This window comes from Mus caroli, chromosome 11, assembly GCF_900094665.2.
Source record: "Mus caroli chromosome 11, CAROLI_EIJ_v1.1, whole genome shotgun sequence".
NCBI lineage: Eukaryota > Metazoa > Chordata > Mammalia > Rodentia > Muridae > Mus > Mus caroli.
In genome coordinates, this window is record NC_034580.1 from 13,284,422 (window position 1) to 13,303,781 (window position 19,360).

A 19,360-nucleotide genomic window follows, 5' to 3' on the forward strand; every position below is an offset into this window, starting at 1 on the left:
AAAAAAAAAAAAAAAAAAAAAAAAAAAAAACCAAACAAACTAACAAATAATTAAAAATGGAGGGTAGGGAGCTAGAGAGATGACTTGGAGGTTAAGCACACCAGCTTCTCTTCCAGATGACCCAGGTTTGATGCCATCACCCAGATAGCAACTCCCAACTGTCAGTAAGTGCAGTTCTAGGGGCTTTAATGCTCTCTTGTGGCTTTCTTTGGCACCAGCCATGCACCTAATGTACAGGCATATTTGTAGGCAAGATACCCATACGCATAAAAATTATAAAAGAAAGAAGGAAGGAAAGATGAATGGAAGGCAGCGCTTCCTTCCCTAGTTGGACAGTTTGTTGGGCCGCATGAGCAGTGTCTAGCCAAGTGCCATCTCATCATCCTTACCTGAAACTTCAACTTAGAAGACAACTTTTCTTTTTCCTAATGAACTTAAAGGTGCCGTATGGACAAAGACAGCCCTGAAAAAATGAAATCATGGCTGGAAATTGGTGGTAAGCTGGTTTGGTGTTTTAGCTACTGTGCTACTAAGGTCACTGCTTGCTAGCGTTTGCCTAACTATACTTTTTCATGTTAATTAAGTAGTGCCAGGTTGTGGAGGAGGAAATACTGACAAGCTGCAGTAGACCTGCCCACAGGCAGAACAAAAATAGCTCTCGTGGCAATTATTGATCATGGGCTTCGTTAGTCATGCTGACGTATACTCCTGGCAAAGAATATAAAAAACTAGGTCAAGTAAAGTATCACTGATGGCCATACTCAATATTTATCAATTTCATATGCTGATTTTATGTGAGATAATTTTAACCAAGTATATCATTTTACTTTTAATCAATTAGTTTTCTATCAAAGTAACCATTAGATTCTACCCATCTTTCCACGGAAAATGTACTTAACAGTATAAAAAGAGCTGGACAAACCAGCACTTTTTGTAGTGTCTTCTCAGTTACTAGTTTCTGTGAACGTCTGAGAGCAGGAGAAACATGACTGCCTTCAGAAGTCCATGTACAACTGAGCCCACCTTCCTGAGTAAAGTGGAGTCACTGCAGGCAGGTGACAAAATCGAATGTTTTAAATTGGTTTTACCTAGTATGTTTTGAGTTTGATTCTTGAACAGTAAACTCATCTAGGTTTCTGCTTCTTTGATTCAAAAGCTGAAACCCTGGGAGAAACATGATACTATATATTTATCTTACAAAAAATATAAATGAGGTTAAAACGAAAAGGGAAATCTGAAATTAGCTTTAATTCATTCCTGTACTGATTTTTTTTTTCCCCCACTTTCTTGGGCTTTGGACTTTTTTTTTTTTTTTTACGTTTCTATTGACTCGGACTTGCAGAATAGGACTGTGTAATGAAATGTTTCCTGGAATCTCCTACTGGCCTGGAGGCAGCTTCACTTAGTAGAAAGAGCTGGAAATCTGCCTGACAATTGGGATATATGTAAGAGACATCACTTCTCGTTTTAAAAATGGTATCCATGGGTACAGGCATGGTTGAGGGACTGCTTGTTGTGCAAGCATGTGGACTGAGTTTTAAATCTGCGGCAGCCATATAAAAAGCCAGGCACTTCTGCTCATCTCTAACTCATGCACTGTGGAGTACAGAGACAGGAAGGTCCCTGGGGTTTGCTGTCAGCTTAGCTTAGCTCCAGGATTCACTAAGAAACCCTGCCTCAGAGAAATAAAGGAGAGAGTGATAAATCAGGATACCTCTTCTGACTACAGCATGGATGTGCATGCCTACACACACACACACACACGGGAGAGGAAGGGTGAGGAATTGAGACAGAGAGAGACAGACAGACAGACAGAAAGAGAAGCAGCTAATAGTTTACAGCAATGTACATGTTAAGAAAAATGATGCTCATTTTTGGAAAAAACATGTGGAATGATGCTACATGTTATCATACGCTCAGTATTTGTAAAGTTTCCATGATCTTTAGCAAATGGCACGAAACACCATCTTAGACATGTGGCACATAAAATCCAGAGGATGAAAAGGGAGGATGGGGAGAGGAGTATTGTGGCGCTGGCTTTGCTGTCCCAAGAATTAGTGCTGAAGGGCTAATGGGGGCTTCCTTATACCCTCATTCAGAGAGCACTGAACACCAACCAGATTCTGTAGTTAGGACTACAAGAGGCTCATGGACATGTTTGTTCCTGTTGCCTTCACAAAACAATGTATCCATTGTATTTGCCTTTCTTCTGAGAGGTTAGCACAGTACCAACCTGGGCACCAGCAGAGATGGGAGAGCTTTTGGGAATTTAGGAATTGTGAGAGGGAAGATTAAAGATCTCTTTGTACCCTAGTGTGACCTAAAATTCACTGTGTAGCCTTGCCTGACCTGGAACTCACAGCTTCCATATCTGGAGTGCTGGGGCCACTACATGGGGTTCAAGATGGCAGCATTTCCCCTCTTCTGTAATCATATGGTCTCTCGGTTTTAGACCAGTTTGAATCATGTCTGATTTGGGCAACCAAGTGAGAAACCTTGTCTCCGAAACTGGAGAGCGAGCTCCGAGGTCACTGACTGCTCTACAGTGAGCCTGGCTTGACTCCCAGCACACACATGACAACTACCAGTTCCAGAGGCGCCCATGGCCTTTTCTAGCTTGTGTGGGTACTGCATGCACCTCCATGAAGGCAAAACACCCATGCACATTAAATAAAAATAAATCAACTCTACCCGCACCTGGACAGTGACCTAGGAGCTCAGAGCTTAAAGACGACCAAGGCTACATAGTAAGACCCTGTCTCAAAACAAAAACTACCTTTCTTTGGACAGTGATACGCTTTTAAAATCATACAAAATTGACTAAAGAAAGTATAATTTTATAGAAAATGCCTTAATTGCTTTTATGTATAATGTATTTACAACCCCCTACAGCTAAGCTGTCAACATTGTGATTATAAATAACTGTTTCCGTAAGTAAAGAATCCTTCTCTCCTTTCTGTCCAGATTGAAAAGGCCAAGCCCATTAAATGTGGAACATTTGGTGCCGCTTCTTTGCAGCAGAGATTCTTAGCTACCGGAGATTTTGGTGGAAATCTTCATATATGGTGAGATTATTAAATAGTACTGCAGTGGATAAGTACTCCCTTTGATAGGCTTATTAGTCTTCTTCTTTTTTTTTTTTTTTTTGGTTTTTTTGAGACAGGGTTTCTCTGTGTAGCCTTGGCTGTCCTGGTACTCACTTTGTAGACCAGGCTGACCTCGAACTCAGAAATCCACCTTCCTCTGCCTCCCAAGTGCTGAGATTAAAGGCATGAGCCACCACACCCGGCCCTTATTAGTCTTCTAAAAGAGAATTCTAATTTTAAAATACTTACTTCAAATATTTTAATTCTTCTCAAAAGTAACCGAAGTAATGAGGACTGGGTTGTATCTCTGTCATATGTAAAGTCCACTTAAAATCCTAAGCTTCATATTACATTTAGGAATGAGTATGTATAACATTACATGTATGTGTACATACATGCATGTAATAGCAATGAACAAACATGCCGAATGTGAAAGAGTCAGAGGGATCTGTGAAAGGGCTTAAGTGTATGGTGGAAGAGTGAAAATGGGTCAAAAGGGAGGGAGGGAGGGAGGGAGGGAAGGAAGGAGGGAGGGAGCTCTTTCCCATGCTGGGACGATCCGTGCCTTGGGAAGGACGGAAGCCAAACGGGTTAGTGTGTAGTCAGCTGTGGTGCTTTATCCAAAAGACTTTGGTTCTGGCCTCCCATTTTATTCTCAAAGGGCAGTCTGGAACCTGCTTAAGAATTTTAAGATGGGCTGGAGAGATGGCTTTTTCCTTGCAAAACTCTCAGTTAAAGTTTTGGTTAGTATTTAATACTTTAAGATCTAGACATGACTTTTAGGAAAATGTCTATTGAACAACTCATAAAAGGCTCCTTTGAATAAATAAAATCACAGAATTGTCTGATGCCTTTATAGAAATCTTACTTAGAATTATTTCTTATTAATTAAAGTTAAATGAATTCAAATTTCTCTTTAATTGCTTTTTAGGAAAATCTATTTTCAGCATTTAAAGTATACAGCAGCTTGCTTTTCTTTCTTTCTTCCTTCCTTCCTTCCTTCCTTCCTTCCTTCCTTCCTTCCTTCCTTTGTTTCTCTCTTTCTCTCTCTCTTTCTCTCTTTCTCTCCTTCCTTCCTTCCTTCCTTCCTTCCTTCCTTCCTTCCTTCCTTCCTTCCTTTCTTTGCTTGTTTCTCATACAAGCTGTTTATTTTCGTGACAGGGTTCATGTGTACTCTGGCTGAACTGAAACTCACTATGCATCACTACATAGACCAGGCGAGCTTGGAACTCCCAAGGCTTCACCTGCCTCTGCCTCCTCATGATGAGAGTCAAGGAGTGTGCCACCACACCCCACCTAAGGAGACGTTTTGGTTGTCAATTGAATTGTACTTTTTTATAGTTAAACCATGTTCACGTATTTACCTATTTTTATAAGGATAACATAAAAGTGAAGCTAGTGTAATTTTCCTTTCTCTAACTTCTTAGCTCTTAAGTTCATATTCGTCATTTTACATATTTCATCATAGAGCTTCAGAGAAATAAAAAGAGAGGCCAGTGTCTTCCTTTCTGTATTTTATTTATTTTTCATTATTTGGGGGGCTTATCATATAGAGTAGTAGATGTTCATCATTTCAGTTATGTATATGCATATATATGTATCAATATGCTTTGGTCTTACTCATTTCCCTTTTCTATTTGCCCTTGTAAGTCTGCTCCCTGATTGCTGGTTCTCTTTCTGCCGGATCCAGCTATGATTGCTTGTCTGTCTGTCTGTCTGTTTGTTTGTTTGTTTGTTTGTTTTGAGACAGAGTCTCTCTACATAGCCCTGGCTACCCTGGAGTTCACAGTGTAGATCAAGATCAAGCTGGCCAGTAACTCACAGATCTCTGTCTGCCCCTCCCTCCCAAGTGCCGAGGTTAAAGGCATTCCCCAGCCCTCAGACTAGATACATCGTTTATCCCATTGCCCACTCCATACCTTCTGACCCCCTTTTAAGGTTTTTGTTGTTGTTGTTGAAATTATTTTCACATTTTATTCCATGTGTGTCCCTCTGTGTGTCTGTGTCTGTGTGTGTCCATGTCCATGCACAAGTGGAGAGCACATGTCCCTCTGTCTGTCTGTCTGTCTGTATCTGTGTCTCTGTGTGTACATGGCATGAACAAGGACTTGAGAGGGAGCAGAAGACAACTTCTGGGACTCTGTTGTCACTTCACACCGTGTATGATCTGGGAGTCAGTACAGGCTGTCGGGCTTGGTGACAAGTGCCTTTACCTCCCTGGCCAACCTTTCAGGTTTTATGGTGTATGTATACATATATACATGCATATTTATACACATGTGTATGAGTGTATAATCTTAAATTTATTTTTCATGCATAAGAGGAAACATGATCCCTGTTTTCCCGATTCTGGCTTATTTGCTTAATATAACAATAACCCGATATCCGCAGCAGGTCCTCAAGGTGAACAGCCTCTGGCATGTTGGAACAAACAGGAGGTATCAGAAAAATTACCACAGGGAAAACTGGTTTGTGGCGGCCAAGCGTTCATAGCGACGTCACTTTTTGATCCTTCGATATCGGCTCTTCCTATCATTGTGAAGCAGAAATCACCAGGCGTTGGATTGTTCACCCACTAATAGGGAACGTGAGCTGGGTCTAGACAGTCGTGAGACAGGTCGCCGGGCGGTGGGCGCAGGCCTGTAATCCTAGCACTCCGGAGGCAGAGGCAGGCGGACTTCTGAGTTCGAGGCCAGCCTGGTCTACAGATTTTGGGTTTTTTTCCATGTGGTTGCTGGGATTTGAACTCAGGACTTTCGGAAGAGCAATTGGTGCTCTTAACCTCTAAGCCATCTCTCTAGCCCATCTTAAAATTCTTAAGCAGGTTCCAGACTGCCCTTTGAGAATAAAATGGGAGGCCAGAACCAAAGTCTTTTGGATAAAGCACCACAGCTGACTACACACTAACCCGTTTGGCTTCCGTCCTTCCCAAGGCACGGATCGTCCCAGCATGGGAAAGAGCTCCCTCCCTCCTTCCTTCCCTCCCTCCCTCCCTCCCTTTTGACCCATTTTCACTCTTCCACCATACACTTAAAATAAAATAAAAAAAAATAAACAATTCCCACTTCCGTGTGCTTTCTTAGAAATATCATGATTTCATTTTTTGTCTTGGCTGAATAACATCTCATTGTCTATAACCTTATCCATTCCTGTCTTGATGGGTCCATTTCCTGTGCTGTTGAGTCCGTTTCAGAGACTCCTTGCCTGTGCTTCTGGCATCCAGGGTATGACTTGTGTTTTCCTCTAGCATTTTCAGAGTCTCTGTCTTAGGTTAAAGTCGTCCATTTTGAGTTGTTTTTTGTTTTTATTTATTTTAGTTTAATTGACTTTAAGGCCATGTGATAAGTCGTTATGTATTTTCTGCTTAGGAACTTGGAAGCTCCAGAGATGCCAGTGTATTCTGTAAAGGGCCACAAAGAAATCATAAATACCATAGATGGTATAGGTGGACTTGGAATTGGGGAAGGAGCCCCTGAAATCGTGACGGGCAGCCGTGATGGTGAGTCAGTCTTAAGTACTGAACAAATGTTTAATGGGAACCTCTGTGTGCTGCCATATCCTCTGCACATAGAATCCTCTGGTTGGCTTGACTCTGTATCTACCATACATCTGCATTTATTTGTGCATCTACATTATAACAGACAAGTTTTATTGCACATCTCTCATTCATTTCCAGCTTCTGTGTATTTGCAGGTAGAGACCCAGCACTGAATATTTCAATGTGGACTTAGTTCAACAACTAACAAAGAGCTGAGTTCGAAATACTTACAAGTCTTCGAGGGTTTCTGAAGCAGCCATGGGATATGTGAGGCAGCTTCTCATCTTCTTTCTAAAAAGCAGAATTACTACTTAGCAGACTGTCAGGTTGACAGGTACCTGAAGACATGTTCTGTGATGTGTCCATGAGGTCCCCAGCACTGGCCTCAGTGACCAACAGACCCGGCCTGGATGACTAATGGGCCCACGTTTTGTTGTCTCATATGGAGATGTGTTAGTTGCTCGCAAAAGAGTACTATAAAAGAAAATGAGATATCACTTTCTAATAGTTACTGGAGAGCAGAGGTGTGTTAGAATCACTTTTCATGGGAGCCACGTGGGACACGTGGATGGCGAGTAGTTCATCGTGCTGCCATTGCCATTGTGCTTCTCTCCCGTACTTAAAGGTCGTCAGATGCAGTTGCTTCTGCTTCCGTAGCTCTTTATTTTAATGGCTGTAACATTCCACCGTGTGGCTATAACATCATACAATGTTTCCATAATAACCATTCCAAGGTTTCTGGGTGTTCTTAGGATAGAGGCTTGAAGATTTAAAGAAGTGATTTTAGTTTTAAAGAAGTGATGTATGTAAGTCCTGGGGGATATTTTATGATTTAGAAAATGCTCTTGTGCCTGAGGGTGTTTGATGCCCCAGTGTAGGGGAATGCCAGGGCGGTAAGACGGGAGGACCCCCACAGAGGCAGGGCGAGTGGAGATGGGATAGGGGGTTTCTGAAGGGGAGACCTGGAAAGGGGAAAACATTTGAAATGTAAATAAAGAAAACATCCAATTTAAAAAGAAAAAAGAATGTATATTTAAATAACCCACAGATACCCATTTCCCTTGCCAGCTATAGTGGATGAGAGGCTACAGGTGGCTGGCATTGCTTTTTCCTGCTGTGAGTTTGTAGACTAGAAGCTGTCCTCCATCTCCACTGTTCTCCATCTCCACTGTCCTCCGTCTCCACTGTCCTCTGTCTCCACTGTCCTCTGTCTCCACTGTCCTCCATCTCCACTGTCCTCTGTCTCCACTGTCCTCTGTCTCCACTGTCCTCCGTCTCCACTGTCCTCTGTCTCCACTGTCCTCCGTCTCCACTGTCCTCCGTCTCCACGTGTGCTAGTGTCCGTGCCTGTGTATTGATTAGTTCTGTGTTTTGAATTGTCTTTATGTTCTTTGCTAATTCCAGTGTGGAAAACTTACAAAACTCTTAATGACTTGTACAAACCCTTAGCTGAGATGGTGATCTCTGTCAGAACTGTGGGAGTCCCCTCCAGTGGAGATGGAGGGGAGTGGGGCAGTGGAGATGGAGGACAGTGGAGACGGAGGACAGTGGAGATGGAGAACAGTGGAGATGGAGGACAGCTTCTAGTCTACAAACTCACAGCAGGAAAAAGCAATGCCAGCCACCTGTAGCCTCTCATCCACTATAGCTGGCAAGGGAAATGGGTACCTATGGGTTATTTAGATATACATTCTTTTTTCTTTTTAAATTGGATGTTTTCTTTATTTACATTTCAAGTAGCCTTTCTGGTGACAGCTCTATCCCTGGTCTCTTGTAGGGATTTTTTTTCCCCTTCCCTGTTCATGTTCACATGTAGACCCTTTAGCCATCTCAGTACATGCAATCATGTTGATTGCAGGCTATGACACTAGTTACTATGTAGATTACTAACTACACTACTAGTTAGTAATCCTAAAATATGAATTAATATAAGAGGGTGAAACTTAGTTTAATCTAATTTTATTAATATTCCCTCCTCATTAACTGTTGCGGGAAAGCTAAGCTTAATTCTATGTGAAGCAGATGGGGTTGTTTCTTCTTCTGTGTCAACAAGTAAAACTGGACCTCATGCATGCTGGTCACTCTGCCATGAACTGCCTCGCTAGCAGCTAAAATGGTCTTTTAGAACCCCATATAAAAATGTAATGACAGCCCTTATTCTTCTGTATAAGAAAAGAACCAATGGTTATACATGTAGTAAGAAAAACAAAGTTAAAATGATACTCCCACTATTCTAAATGTGTTTGTATGTATGTGGTGCTAACCCAGACAATAAGGCCTGTTTTGAGTGTCCCTCAGAACTTACAGATAGCCTAGGAATACTTTTGGGTTATCTCTGATTTAGGAATCATTTCTAATACTAACATGGAGTTGTGTCTGGTATCAAGTACAACTTAACCATTTTGAAGTCAGAAAAACATGAATAGTTTTCAGATGTTGTAAACAATTGTTGTCGCATATATAGATAACTGTGGAAAGAGAACGCAAACAAACAGGAAGTGTGATCAGTCACTATGAATTTTGCCAACGCCTTTTATCTATGACAGGAACTGTAAAGGTGTGGGACCCAAGGCAAAAAGAGGATCCTGTCGCTAACATGGAACCTGCACAAGGAGAAAACAAGAGAGACTGTTGGACCGTGGCATTTGGTAAGTTACCAACAAGATACTACATTTTAGGTTCATCATGGTTCAGGAAATTACAGGCAGTCTCCGGTAGCCTGTTCTGTAGACTATTCTGAGATGTGTCCAGTTAGGTATCATAGACTTAATATCAGCCCCAGGCTAGGATTTCATCTTCACTGTGCTATTATTGTGTGCCTTGGGGAAATGACTGTATGTACAGTGTAGCTAATAGAATTTTCTTAATAGTGTTGAGGAGCCAATGAAGTAATGTCACTAAAGCCCTTAGAATGTGCATAGTGTTGAAAATATTTACTATTATTACAATAGTTTTTTGTTTAATTGATAATATTGACCTAGTTTAGTACCAAATGCCATTAATAGGGTTAAGCAAAGCCTCAAATGCAGATGATACCCTAAAAAATCTCAAATTACATTTTACATAGTGTTTACTTTCTAGAAAATAGTCATGCCATTGCATAATTACTTCTTATAAGTCTGAAATAAATTAACCCTGTATTAATATACTTGTAATGTGACTTGATCTTGTCAGTGTTGCTGCTTGTCTTTGACTGTAAAAGATGCAGGCCAGAGGCCAGGCTAGCCACACCTTCCCAAGTAGTTACAATAACAGGCATGTACTGCTGCATGCAGCTCCATATTTAGTTTTAAACCTGTGGGGTTTCTTGACAAGGCTGTCCTCAAACTGGAGAGATCTGCCTGCCTCTGCCTTTCAGGTGCTGGGACTATGGCATGTGCCACCACACGTGGCTTTTGTTATTTTTGTTTGTTTGTTTGTTTTGTTTTGTTTTGTTGTTTTGAGACGAGATCTCACTATGTTGCTCAGGTTGGCCTCAAACTTCTAGGTTCAAGTAATACTCTTGCTTCAGCCTGCTTCAGCCTTCTGAGGCAGGTGGGCACCTCCATGGCCGCCCAACTTTGGATTTTTTAAATTACTATACTGTGAACATGCAGCAGTGAAACGGGGTGATCACTGAGGCCTGCAGCACATGGTTTAGTGAAGAAGGGCTGACGTCTGCTTTACTTAGCGTGTAAAGCATAAGTAATAAAACATGCCAAGAGGTGTTTGCCCATGCAGAGACACAGGCACAGACACACAGAGGGAGAAAGATGAGTTTGATCTCTGAACAAGGAGTCCAAGGATTTCTGTCTCTGAAATTGGGAAAAATAACTTCAGAATGCCCTAGAAGGAGATGTGGAGCAACTGGCCACAAAGATGGCTCTAACCATAGCTGTTTGTGGGGCCAGGAGGTAGTGGTCTGCCTTGGATGGTCTGTGCATGGTACGATCTGGTCTGAGCTGTCAGGATGTCACTGGTGCTGAGTGGTGGGGTGCGGAAGGCATAATGGTGATGAGTTGAAAAGTTTTAGGCAGGGTTCCAGGTAAGGAAGGCAATGAAAATGAGTCATAAGACAGATACAGAATAAGTAGTATTTACAGTTTTGTGTACTTCAAATGGAGAACAGAGTAAAGGATTCTGTCCAAGATGCTCATGAGATTGATAATGGAGAGAAAGACGTTGTTCATTGAAAAGTTCCACAAGCAGTGGGACAGTAATAAGCTGAGGTCAGCTTGGGACCTAGAAGAGCAAGATACTGGTACCATCAAGAGCTCCCGGTAGAAATGCAAGCCTGGAGTTTCTGAGGAGGAAGCTGGAGGCAGTTGAGAATGGAGACATTGGAGCCAGGTAGCCTCATACACTGACAGGGCCTTCCTCTTCTCTCACATCTTCTCATTTGTGAGAGCTATGCAGGAAAACCTTCCTGGAGTTAAGCATGCTGAAATTAAAATCACATTCTAAACTCCAGCTGTGGTCACCTACACAACTAAAACTGCTTTCCAACTCATTACCCAGGTGGGGTAACCAGAAAAATATTCTGCAAAATCATTTTAAAATGAATTTGCATTCATATATGGCCACTACCAAGGAATGAGAAAGAAGCATAAGCATATTTATCTTCGCAGGCCCTACTAAGTGTGAGCTGTAGTTGCTCTGTCTTTGCAGCTATCAGAGTGGATTATAGAGCTTCATATTTGCCAAAGAAGCCCTAAGTCATATCTGAGCCTGAGAGAGCATTTCCTTTCTGTTTAGAATCCAGGGAACACTTTCAAGTAGACTTTTGTCATAGAGTTTATAGTAAGCATTTAAACAAAAAAGTTAGTTTTCCTCATCTCCTGTTAGGACTGATGGCTGGGGTTATCCCCAGTGTAATTTTTTAAAATTAGATTATTTTTCCTAGCAGCCTTTACCTTGGATTTATGAAGACCTGAAATGTATCTTGATTTCCAGGCAATGCTTATAATCAAGAAGAACGTGTTGTCTGTGCTGGCTATGACAATGGGGACATCAAGCTGTTTGATCTCAGGAACATGTCACTGCGGTGGGAGACAAACATTAAAAATGGGGTAATGTGCATTTCTGTCCTCTCCCAACATCACTGAGCGTGTTTGTACCTGCTCTCTACCTCCAAGCAGAACAGAAGTCTCAGATCCCTTCTCTTAACCCATGTCTTTCAGTCTTCTACCGAAAGTTAACCTTACTGGGCTAAACCACTTCGAATCTAATGGCTGCCATGCATCCTTTCTTAAAAAAGTAAACTCATGAGCTGGAGGGATGGTTCAACGATTAAAGGCTAAGCTTACAACCAAAGTATAAGAAAGTGAACACATATCAGATGTGGTTTGTACAGAGTTGCCCTCCTGCCCTTCTGAGGACCAGCAGATGATGTTAAATTGAGTAAATATGAGACCTTTTCTTGCTGGATTAGGAAAAGCTTCACCAAATATCTTTGGACTTTGGTTCGTGAGCTTTATTAAGGAATTTGGTTCCTTTCTGATTTCTGAAGGCAGTGCTAAATAATGAAAACAGTGGGTTGTGATCTTCTACTGTGCATGGGAACCCAGATGGCTTTACTGATTAAATTAACTCAAAAGGTTTAATGATTATTCAAGCACTTCTCCATGGTCTTTTCATTTTTAAGCCATTCAGATAACTTAAGAGAGCCAACAAGGGCTGGAGAGACAGCTCAGTGATTAAGAGCATTGAATGCTCTTTCAGAGGACCTGAGTTTGATTCCTAGCATACACGTGGTGGCTCAGAGCCGTCTGTAACTCCACTTCCAGGTACTATGACCCCTCATCTGTCCTCCTGGGCATCAAGTGTATACCTGGTGTACATATATGAAAGCAGGCAAAACCCATAAACCCATATACATTATTTAAAAGTAAAGAGAATGAGAGCCTATCAGTGAGAGATGCTCTCTGCTTTCAGGTATGCAGCTTGGAATTTGACAGAAAGGACATAAGTATGAATAAGTTAGTAGCGACATCTCTAGAAGGGAAGTTCCACGTCTTCGACATGAGAACACAGCATCCTACCAAAGGCTTTGCTTCTGTTACAGAAAAGGTAAGTAGGAGGGACTCTCTCTATGGAGAAGGCTGGTATTTGTTTTAGATAGTACATAGAATGAGTCTCCAGGCTTCCTCTGTCTGCCATGTACTTGTGGGATCGTAAGTGGTTTTGCGTAGATTACTTTTCTAAAGGTTGCCAGCTTTATAGTTCCTGATTATTAAAACTATCTTGATTAGCCTGGAATCTTATTTTATAGTTTAAAAATAAATAAATAAATAAATAAATAAATAAACCGTGCTGATGCCAAGAATCTGATGAGGAAATCCTAGCCTGGTATATTCTAATAAATACATATTATTTCTGTTAATAACTAACAGTGTACTTTCCAGAAACATCATTTTCACTGTATCATTTTATTTTATATTATCATTTGCTGTAGTAAGTGAACTTGCTTTGAAACACTGGATTAGAAAGTGAGAGATATTCAGCAATGTTCTGTTTGCTTATACTTTAGCTTCTACTTGAGCTTTAGTGGGGAAGATGGTTGCTTTATAAGATTAGAAAAATAGGTAAGGAAAGAAAAACAAAGAGAAAGTAATTTACACACACACAAAAGATGTCTGGAATAAAGCACGTATAAAAAATTCATATTGAAATATCCTGTCTTACAAGAGACAGGCAGGATGTGTTACCTTCTTTCCTGAATATAAGAAAGAAAGCAGCTACAGGTTTGCTGTTTCCTTAAGATTCAAATATACAAGTTCTCAGGAAGTGAGAAGCTATGTCCATCCCTCCCTACTCTGGATGCTGTGGCATTCCATTCATTTTTTGCAACCCCTCATTGAGATGCTGGGGGATTTCATTCTTGCTGTTCTGGAACTCTGAAAACTAGGCTGGCCTCGAACTCAGAGATCCGCCTGTCTCTAACTCCTGGGTCCTGGGAGTGAAGGTCTGCACCACACTCAGTTGGCGGGTTATGGTTTTGGTTTTGTTTAGCAAAACCACTATTAGAAAGTAAAAGGATGTTGAATCTCGTGTGTTAATTTTATGTCCTGATACTTTGCTGGAAGTATTTATTAAGTCTAGTAATTTTCTGGTAGAGTCTTTAGGATCTTTTAAGTCTAACATGAGGGAGCTCTGGGACACCATGAAAAGACCCGGTCATGGAATTAAGGGAGTAGAAGAAAGAAAATACTCTACCAAAAGCACATTTTCACTGACGTCATAGGCAGTTTTCTGAGTCTAGAAAAGCCATGCCCGGGCATATCTCGGAAAGAGAAGCTTGAGTGACATGTTGTAGTGAAAACACACAAGAGAATAGTCAGGTCACTTACAAAGGTAGGCCTACTAATTTGATAGAAACACTTTGAGTCAGGAAGGCGCCAACAGGCCCCACTGCCAACCCAGACTATACTCCTCAGCAAAACTGCTGGCTAAAATTAAAGCAGCAATAAAATGCTCTTTAGTAACAATGAAGAAAAGGTGGTTACCGTGCTTTGTCGTCGAGTCTACTCTTCAGGGCTTCCATTTCGTCTTTAACATCATGTGTGTATGTCTGACTAGGCCCATAAATCCACTGTATGGCAAGTCCGGCACCTGCCTCAGAACAGGGAGATCTTTCTGACGACGGGAGGCGCTGGGAGTCTTCACCTCTGGAAGTAGTAAGTCTTTTTCAGTTATTTGTGGATGTGAAGCAGGAGTTGATGAATTTTTCTTTCTTTTTTTTTTTCCTTTAAAAATTGATTACTTCAATGCCAGGATGTTCATTTTCTAGGTGTTATGTAACTAGTTTTCAAAATAGTTTTTTACTGATGTAATTCTTTTACATTTAATAAAAATTTGCCCTTTTCTGACACAATAAATGTATTTGTCATAGTTATGTTTCTCTATATGAGAACTACTTAGAAACATTTAAGATTTTCCACACACATACCCCCCCCCCCGTAAGTTTGAAATTATAGATGGGCATGTTCACACTGTTAATCCCAGCACAGAGAAGATGGGGCCAAGAGGATTTTGTGTCGGCCTAGGCCACAGGATATGACCCTGTCTCAAAAAATGAGCAATAAATAAAAGGAAGGAGACACTGAAGTACTGCTAGGTTGGCTGTCAGTTAAGCAGGTTTTTAAACAAATTGAATGTTTGAAAACTTTAAGCATTATTCGGAAAATGACAAGCTTACAATTGAAGGATATTTTGATTACTAGTATACAAAACCTAACAACAGTATTTACAGTATGGCTCGGGCTTTCAAGTTTACAAAGCCTTCCCTAAGCTCCTTTTAAAAGCTGAATACAGGGTTGAGTCAGATAGTACTTGTTAGAGAACTGGAGCTATATTAACTGACAAACTTGTGATTGCTTTTGATTGAAATGACATTTTACGCACGCCTTTAATCCCAGCACTGGTCTAAGAGTGAGTTCCAGGACAGTCAGGGCTACACAGAGAAACCCTGTCTTGGAAGAAACAAAAAAAAACAAACAAACAAGCCTTATCTCATTGTAAATTGTGCTGTCTGTCAGTAGGAAGCAGTAAAAGTGTTTTAAGTGTTCCGGGAGGTGGTTGGGTAGATAGATCATTTGGTCCTGGAACCTCTGCCCTTTATTCCTTCATGGGTCTAATCTAGTCTTCCTGCAGGTTAGGCTTTGCCAGACTCGTTAGCTAAGCTGTGCCTGTTCCTTGATTCCCCATTTCTTGAGACTGCTTCCACATGTGGGCAGAGTGGCAGCTAGGTTGTCTAGGTTGTTTTTTTACTTTATGTTAATAAGGCTGGATCTATATGCACTGAGAAATTTGAAGTGTATTTCTTGGCTTTTTTCCCTCAAGATTAACCACTGTATCTCGTGTGTGTGTGTGTGTGTGTGTGTGTATGTGTGTGTGTGTGTGTGTGTGTGTGTGTCTCCATATGGAGACCCAAAGCCAACATGTGGTGTCTTTCTCGATCAGTATCCACTTTTTTTGTTGAACTGGGAGCTCCCTGGTTATGGCTAGGCTATCTGAATGGCTGCTAAGCAGTAAGATCACAGGCAGTACCAAGGCATCCTTGTTTTGTTTTTTTGTTTTTTTTTTTACATGGTTCTGGAACCAAATCTAGTCCTCGTGGTTGTGGAGGAAGCACTTTATCCAGGGAGGGATCAGTCCCATTCCTGGAGGTTACCTTGGGATGAGCATCAATCACTATCACCGCAGGTGATTGTGTGCTTTGTAAATGCTGCTTTGGAGCTTTGCGGGGAAGCCTGTGCCAGTAGAGAGAAGTGGCTGACATAGAGTGCACTTGAGCTTCGATTGTGCTTATCGCTCTGCCTTGACAGTGCTGTCAGGCTGTCAGCATTCACGGGGTGCCTCCCCAGGCATTCGGGAGAGGATGCAGGTGAGCTTTCAGACTTTAAAAAACACACAAAAAAGAAGTCTTACGTAGGCAGTGTGGAGACAGTAGAAGCAATTACTTATGCTTTTGTTGTTATTGTTATGGTTTTTTGAACTGGGGTCTCACTATGTAGCCCTGACTGGCCAGCAACTGCCTTACAGACAAGGCTGGCCTCAGGGTAGTGCAGCCTCTGCCTCCTGAGCGCTGGGATTAAAGGTGTGTATAACCACACATGGCCTTTATGTTTTAATACTAAATAACTGAAAACTTTATTAAGAGATGTGAGGAAAGTATCAGACATGTGCCACTGCATTCGAGAGTATATGTGTATGTATGTGAGTGTGAACACTTTCTTCCTTTTAAGTAAAATAATGTTGGCCGTAAAAGGAAGAGAACATGTTTTCTGCCTGTGGCTTCTCCATTTCTACTGTGTCTGACTGCTTTGTGTCTCTTAGCCTCTGGGTCTGGTTTATGTTTTGTTCCTTGGCTGATTGCAGTGTTTTTGCATTCACAGAGTGTCATGATAAGCAGTGGGCTCTGAAGGTCCCTGTGAGGAGGTGTTCCTTAGAGCCTTAAAATGTGTCTCTGAGAGAAGGGGATTTCTTTTTTCCCACCTTTCAGTTCTATATCAGGTATTATTTAGTTGCTGATCTTTCCTTCTTCTTGGCTTAAAATTTTGTTAAAAAAAAAAGAAAGAAAAGAAAAGAAACGAGAAGAAAAGAAAAGGAAAGAAAAAAATCAGATGTTCTTAGCATTACTTTCTCTCTTGTGAAAGCAGTGGTTTTTAAAATGTCTCCCCAGTGTCACTCCCACTGCATAGTACAGACAAGGTACTCAGGCTTGGTCTGCATAGTGGACTCTGGGTGAGCTATGGTACCAAGTCTTTTGTGGATGTGTTAAATGAGCTTTTGTAACTGTTGCTTACAGTCCTTTCTGTGGTACACACATTGCCCATTGGTGTCTGGCCATCCAAATTTCGGAAAGAATTACAACAAAAGATTATGGAGAGCCCTAAGTCAGACCAACCTATAGCATTCATATTAAAAAAGAAGCACAGGCAGATGCTGAACAGAGGTGCTGTGTGGAAGTTTGCAGGAAAAGTCACCGTTGCCCGAGGATGAAATTCTGCCTTTACTCCTGTAAAGTCAATATTGGAAAGTTCTAAGTGCTGCTTCAGTGATCAGCTGAGAAATAAAAGTCACTGAAGCTTACATATAAAAATCCACCCGTGAACGCCAAGATTTCACTCTTACCCCTTTACTCCTGTCTTTTAGTGAATACCCAACTCAGCGGTCAAAGAAAGATTCCGAGGGCTTGGAGATGGGAGTCGCAGGTTCCGTCAGCCTTCTGCAGAACGTGACCGTGTCTACTCAGCCCATCTCCAGTTTGGACTGGAGTCCTGACAAAAGGGGGCTCTGCGTCTGTAGTTCATTTGACCAGATGGTACGTGTGTTGATAGTTACAAAGCTCCAGACCATTTGACTCAGACTTTACACTTGACATTGTCCAGAGGGTTACTCACAGAACTGTGACTTGATCTGTGTTTTGCATCCTCTGGCCTCATTGAAGACGGTTGGATTTGAGTGATGAGTGACAGCCATGGGCATAAAGCCAGCCAGCCTCTAGCATCTTTGGGTGTTTGCTGGCCTGACCAGCATGCTTCTGCACGTGAAGGCCCCATGCACCAGCACCAGCTTTGTTCCTTTTCCCCATGTTTCTACTCAGAAACATTAGAGCCAGGAGTTGTGGTGCCAGCTACTTAACAAGCTGAGGCAGGAGGATCAATGTAGTCCATAAGATCAAGACTAGCTTGGGCAACATAGTGAGACCCTGCCTTAAAATACAGTTGGATGAGACCCAAGTTTGATCATCAGTATCTCTATCAGGTGACTTATAATTCCTGTAACTCCAGTTGCAGGGCATCTCATACCATTTTCTGGCTGTATTGAGCAGAGGTACTCAGAGACACATGCACATTCTTAGAAATTAAAAAAAAAAAATTGTATTTAAATTTAAAGCCAAAGTCAGTAGTTGTTATTTAAGTGTATTTTAAGTCTGTTCTGTATGTGCATAGCTCTGTGCTTTCTCTGTACACTGTGCTCCTACTCGGAGTCACTTCACTTGGTCTGTAAAGTTCCAGAAGAGCACGGTCCGCCTGGCCAGCCTGGAGAACTGTGTTCAGCAGTGTAACTGGTAAAATCCTGTGACTTCCAGCTGTCTCTCTTTTACTCAGATACCAGCCTTAGTTGTCTTTTGGCTGTGGGAAGTGATGACGGGCCATTGAAGATTGAATTTTTTTTTAAACCTTTTTGTCAAACCTTTAAAATATATATTTTAAAATAAACAGGTTTTTAAACTATTTGGAGGCGTTGATTCTTTCCCTTTGTTTTCCCCTTCTTCCTCCTTGTTAAGTACACCTTAGTTTCACTGGCCCACATCATAAGCTGAGCCTCCGGGAGGACTGGATTAATCATACCTGCATTAAACCTTGTGTCTCCCAGCTCAGTTCACAGGGGCAGAGACACATATAATATTTATATTTACAAAACCAATGAGCTCTTTATTCCCAACATGCTTTTATAGAACAGCGCTCTGGAGGGTTAAGTGCTTGCTATGAAGGAGGAACGCCTGAGTTCTGAGGACTCTCATAGTAAGGTGGAAAGACAGACACTCAGCCCTGACCACTGACACATATGCACAGCATGCACACAAACACATACAAAGCACATTTAAAAGGAGCGAAGTTGTAAGTATAATATAATAAAAATAAAATTGATCTTTAAAAAGGCCGCTTGGATTTTTCTCCCAATGTTCAAAAAAGAAAAAAATAGAAAATATATGAGAATCTGGCTTCGAGTATTTGTTATTGATGATATAGAAAGGTTTAACTAGAACAATTAATTTATTTCATGAAATCTAAGATATCAGTTGTAGAATTACCTTGTACCTCAGAGGAAGAACAAACTATCATCAATGACGTTGCTGCCCTGCTTTCTTATCAGCTGGTATTTGCTTTGTACTATTTTATTTTGGTACCGGGTATATTTTGTTTATGTTTTGAACCCAGACTGGCCTTGAACTCTTTATCACCTCACTCTACCTCAAGTGTGCGCCACTGTACTTGGTTCCCTCAGATTTCTCTGTAGCCCTGGCTGTTCTGGAACTTGCTGTGTAAATGTTTCTGTCTCTCAAGCGCTAGGATTAAAGGTGTGTGCCACCACACCTGGCTTTGGCTTCCTACTTCTTAATCTCCAGAATCTGACCCTTGAACTGGATGTAAAATTTTTGCTTATTTCTTTTAAAAATATTTCTTAGTGTTTTCTAAATTTCTTTTAAACTCCGAGTCATTAGTATTCATGCTTACGGTACTGTGTT

General features: G+C 41.3%; 1 protein-coding gene across 1 annotated transcript in view; it reads left to right on the forward strand.

The window, feature by feature from the left end:
* The window catches only part of Wdr92 (WD repeat domain 92), a 22,081-nt gene extending 3,737 nt beyond the window's left edge, over positions 1–18,344 (forward strand). The window contains exons 2-8 of the mRNA XM_021176456.2: positions 2,965–3,065; positions 6,455–6,585; positions 9,171–9,272; positions 11,557–11,672; positions 12,538–12,672; positions 14,182–14,279; positions 17,260–18,344. Coding sequence (XP_021032115.1) covers positions 2,965–3,065; positions 6,455–6,585; positions 9,171–9,272; positions 11,557–11,672; positions 12,538–12,672; positions 14,182–14,279; positions 17,260–17,467 — 891 coding nt within the window. The 3' untranslated portion in view covers positions 17,468–18,344. The remainder of the gene's footprint in view (positions 1–2,964; positions 3,066–6,454; positions 6,586–9,170; positions 9,273–11,556; positions 11,673–12,537; positions 12,673–14,181; positions 14,280–17,259) is intronic.
* Positions 18,345–19,360: the final 1,016 nt, after the last annotated feature.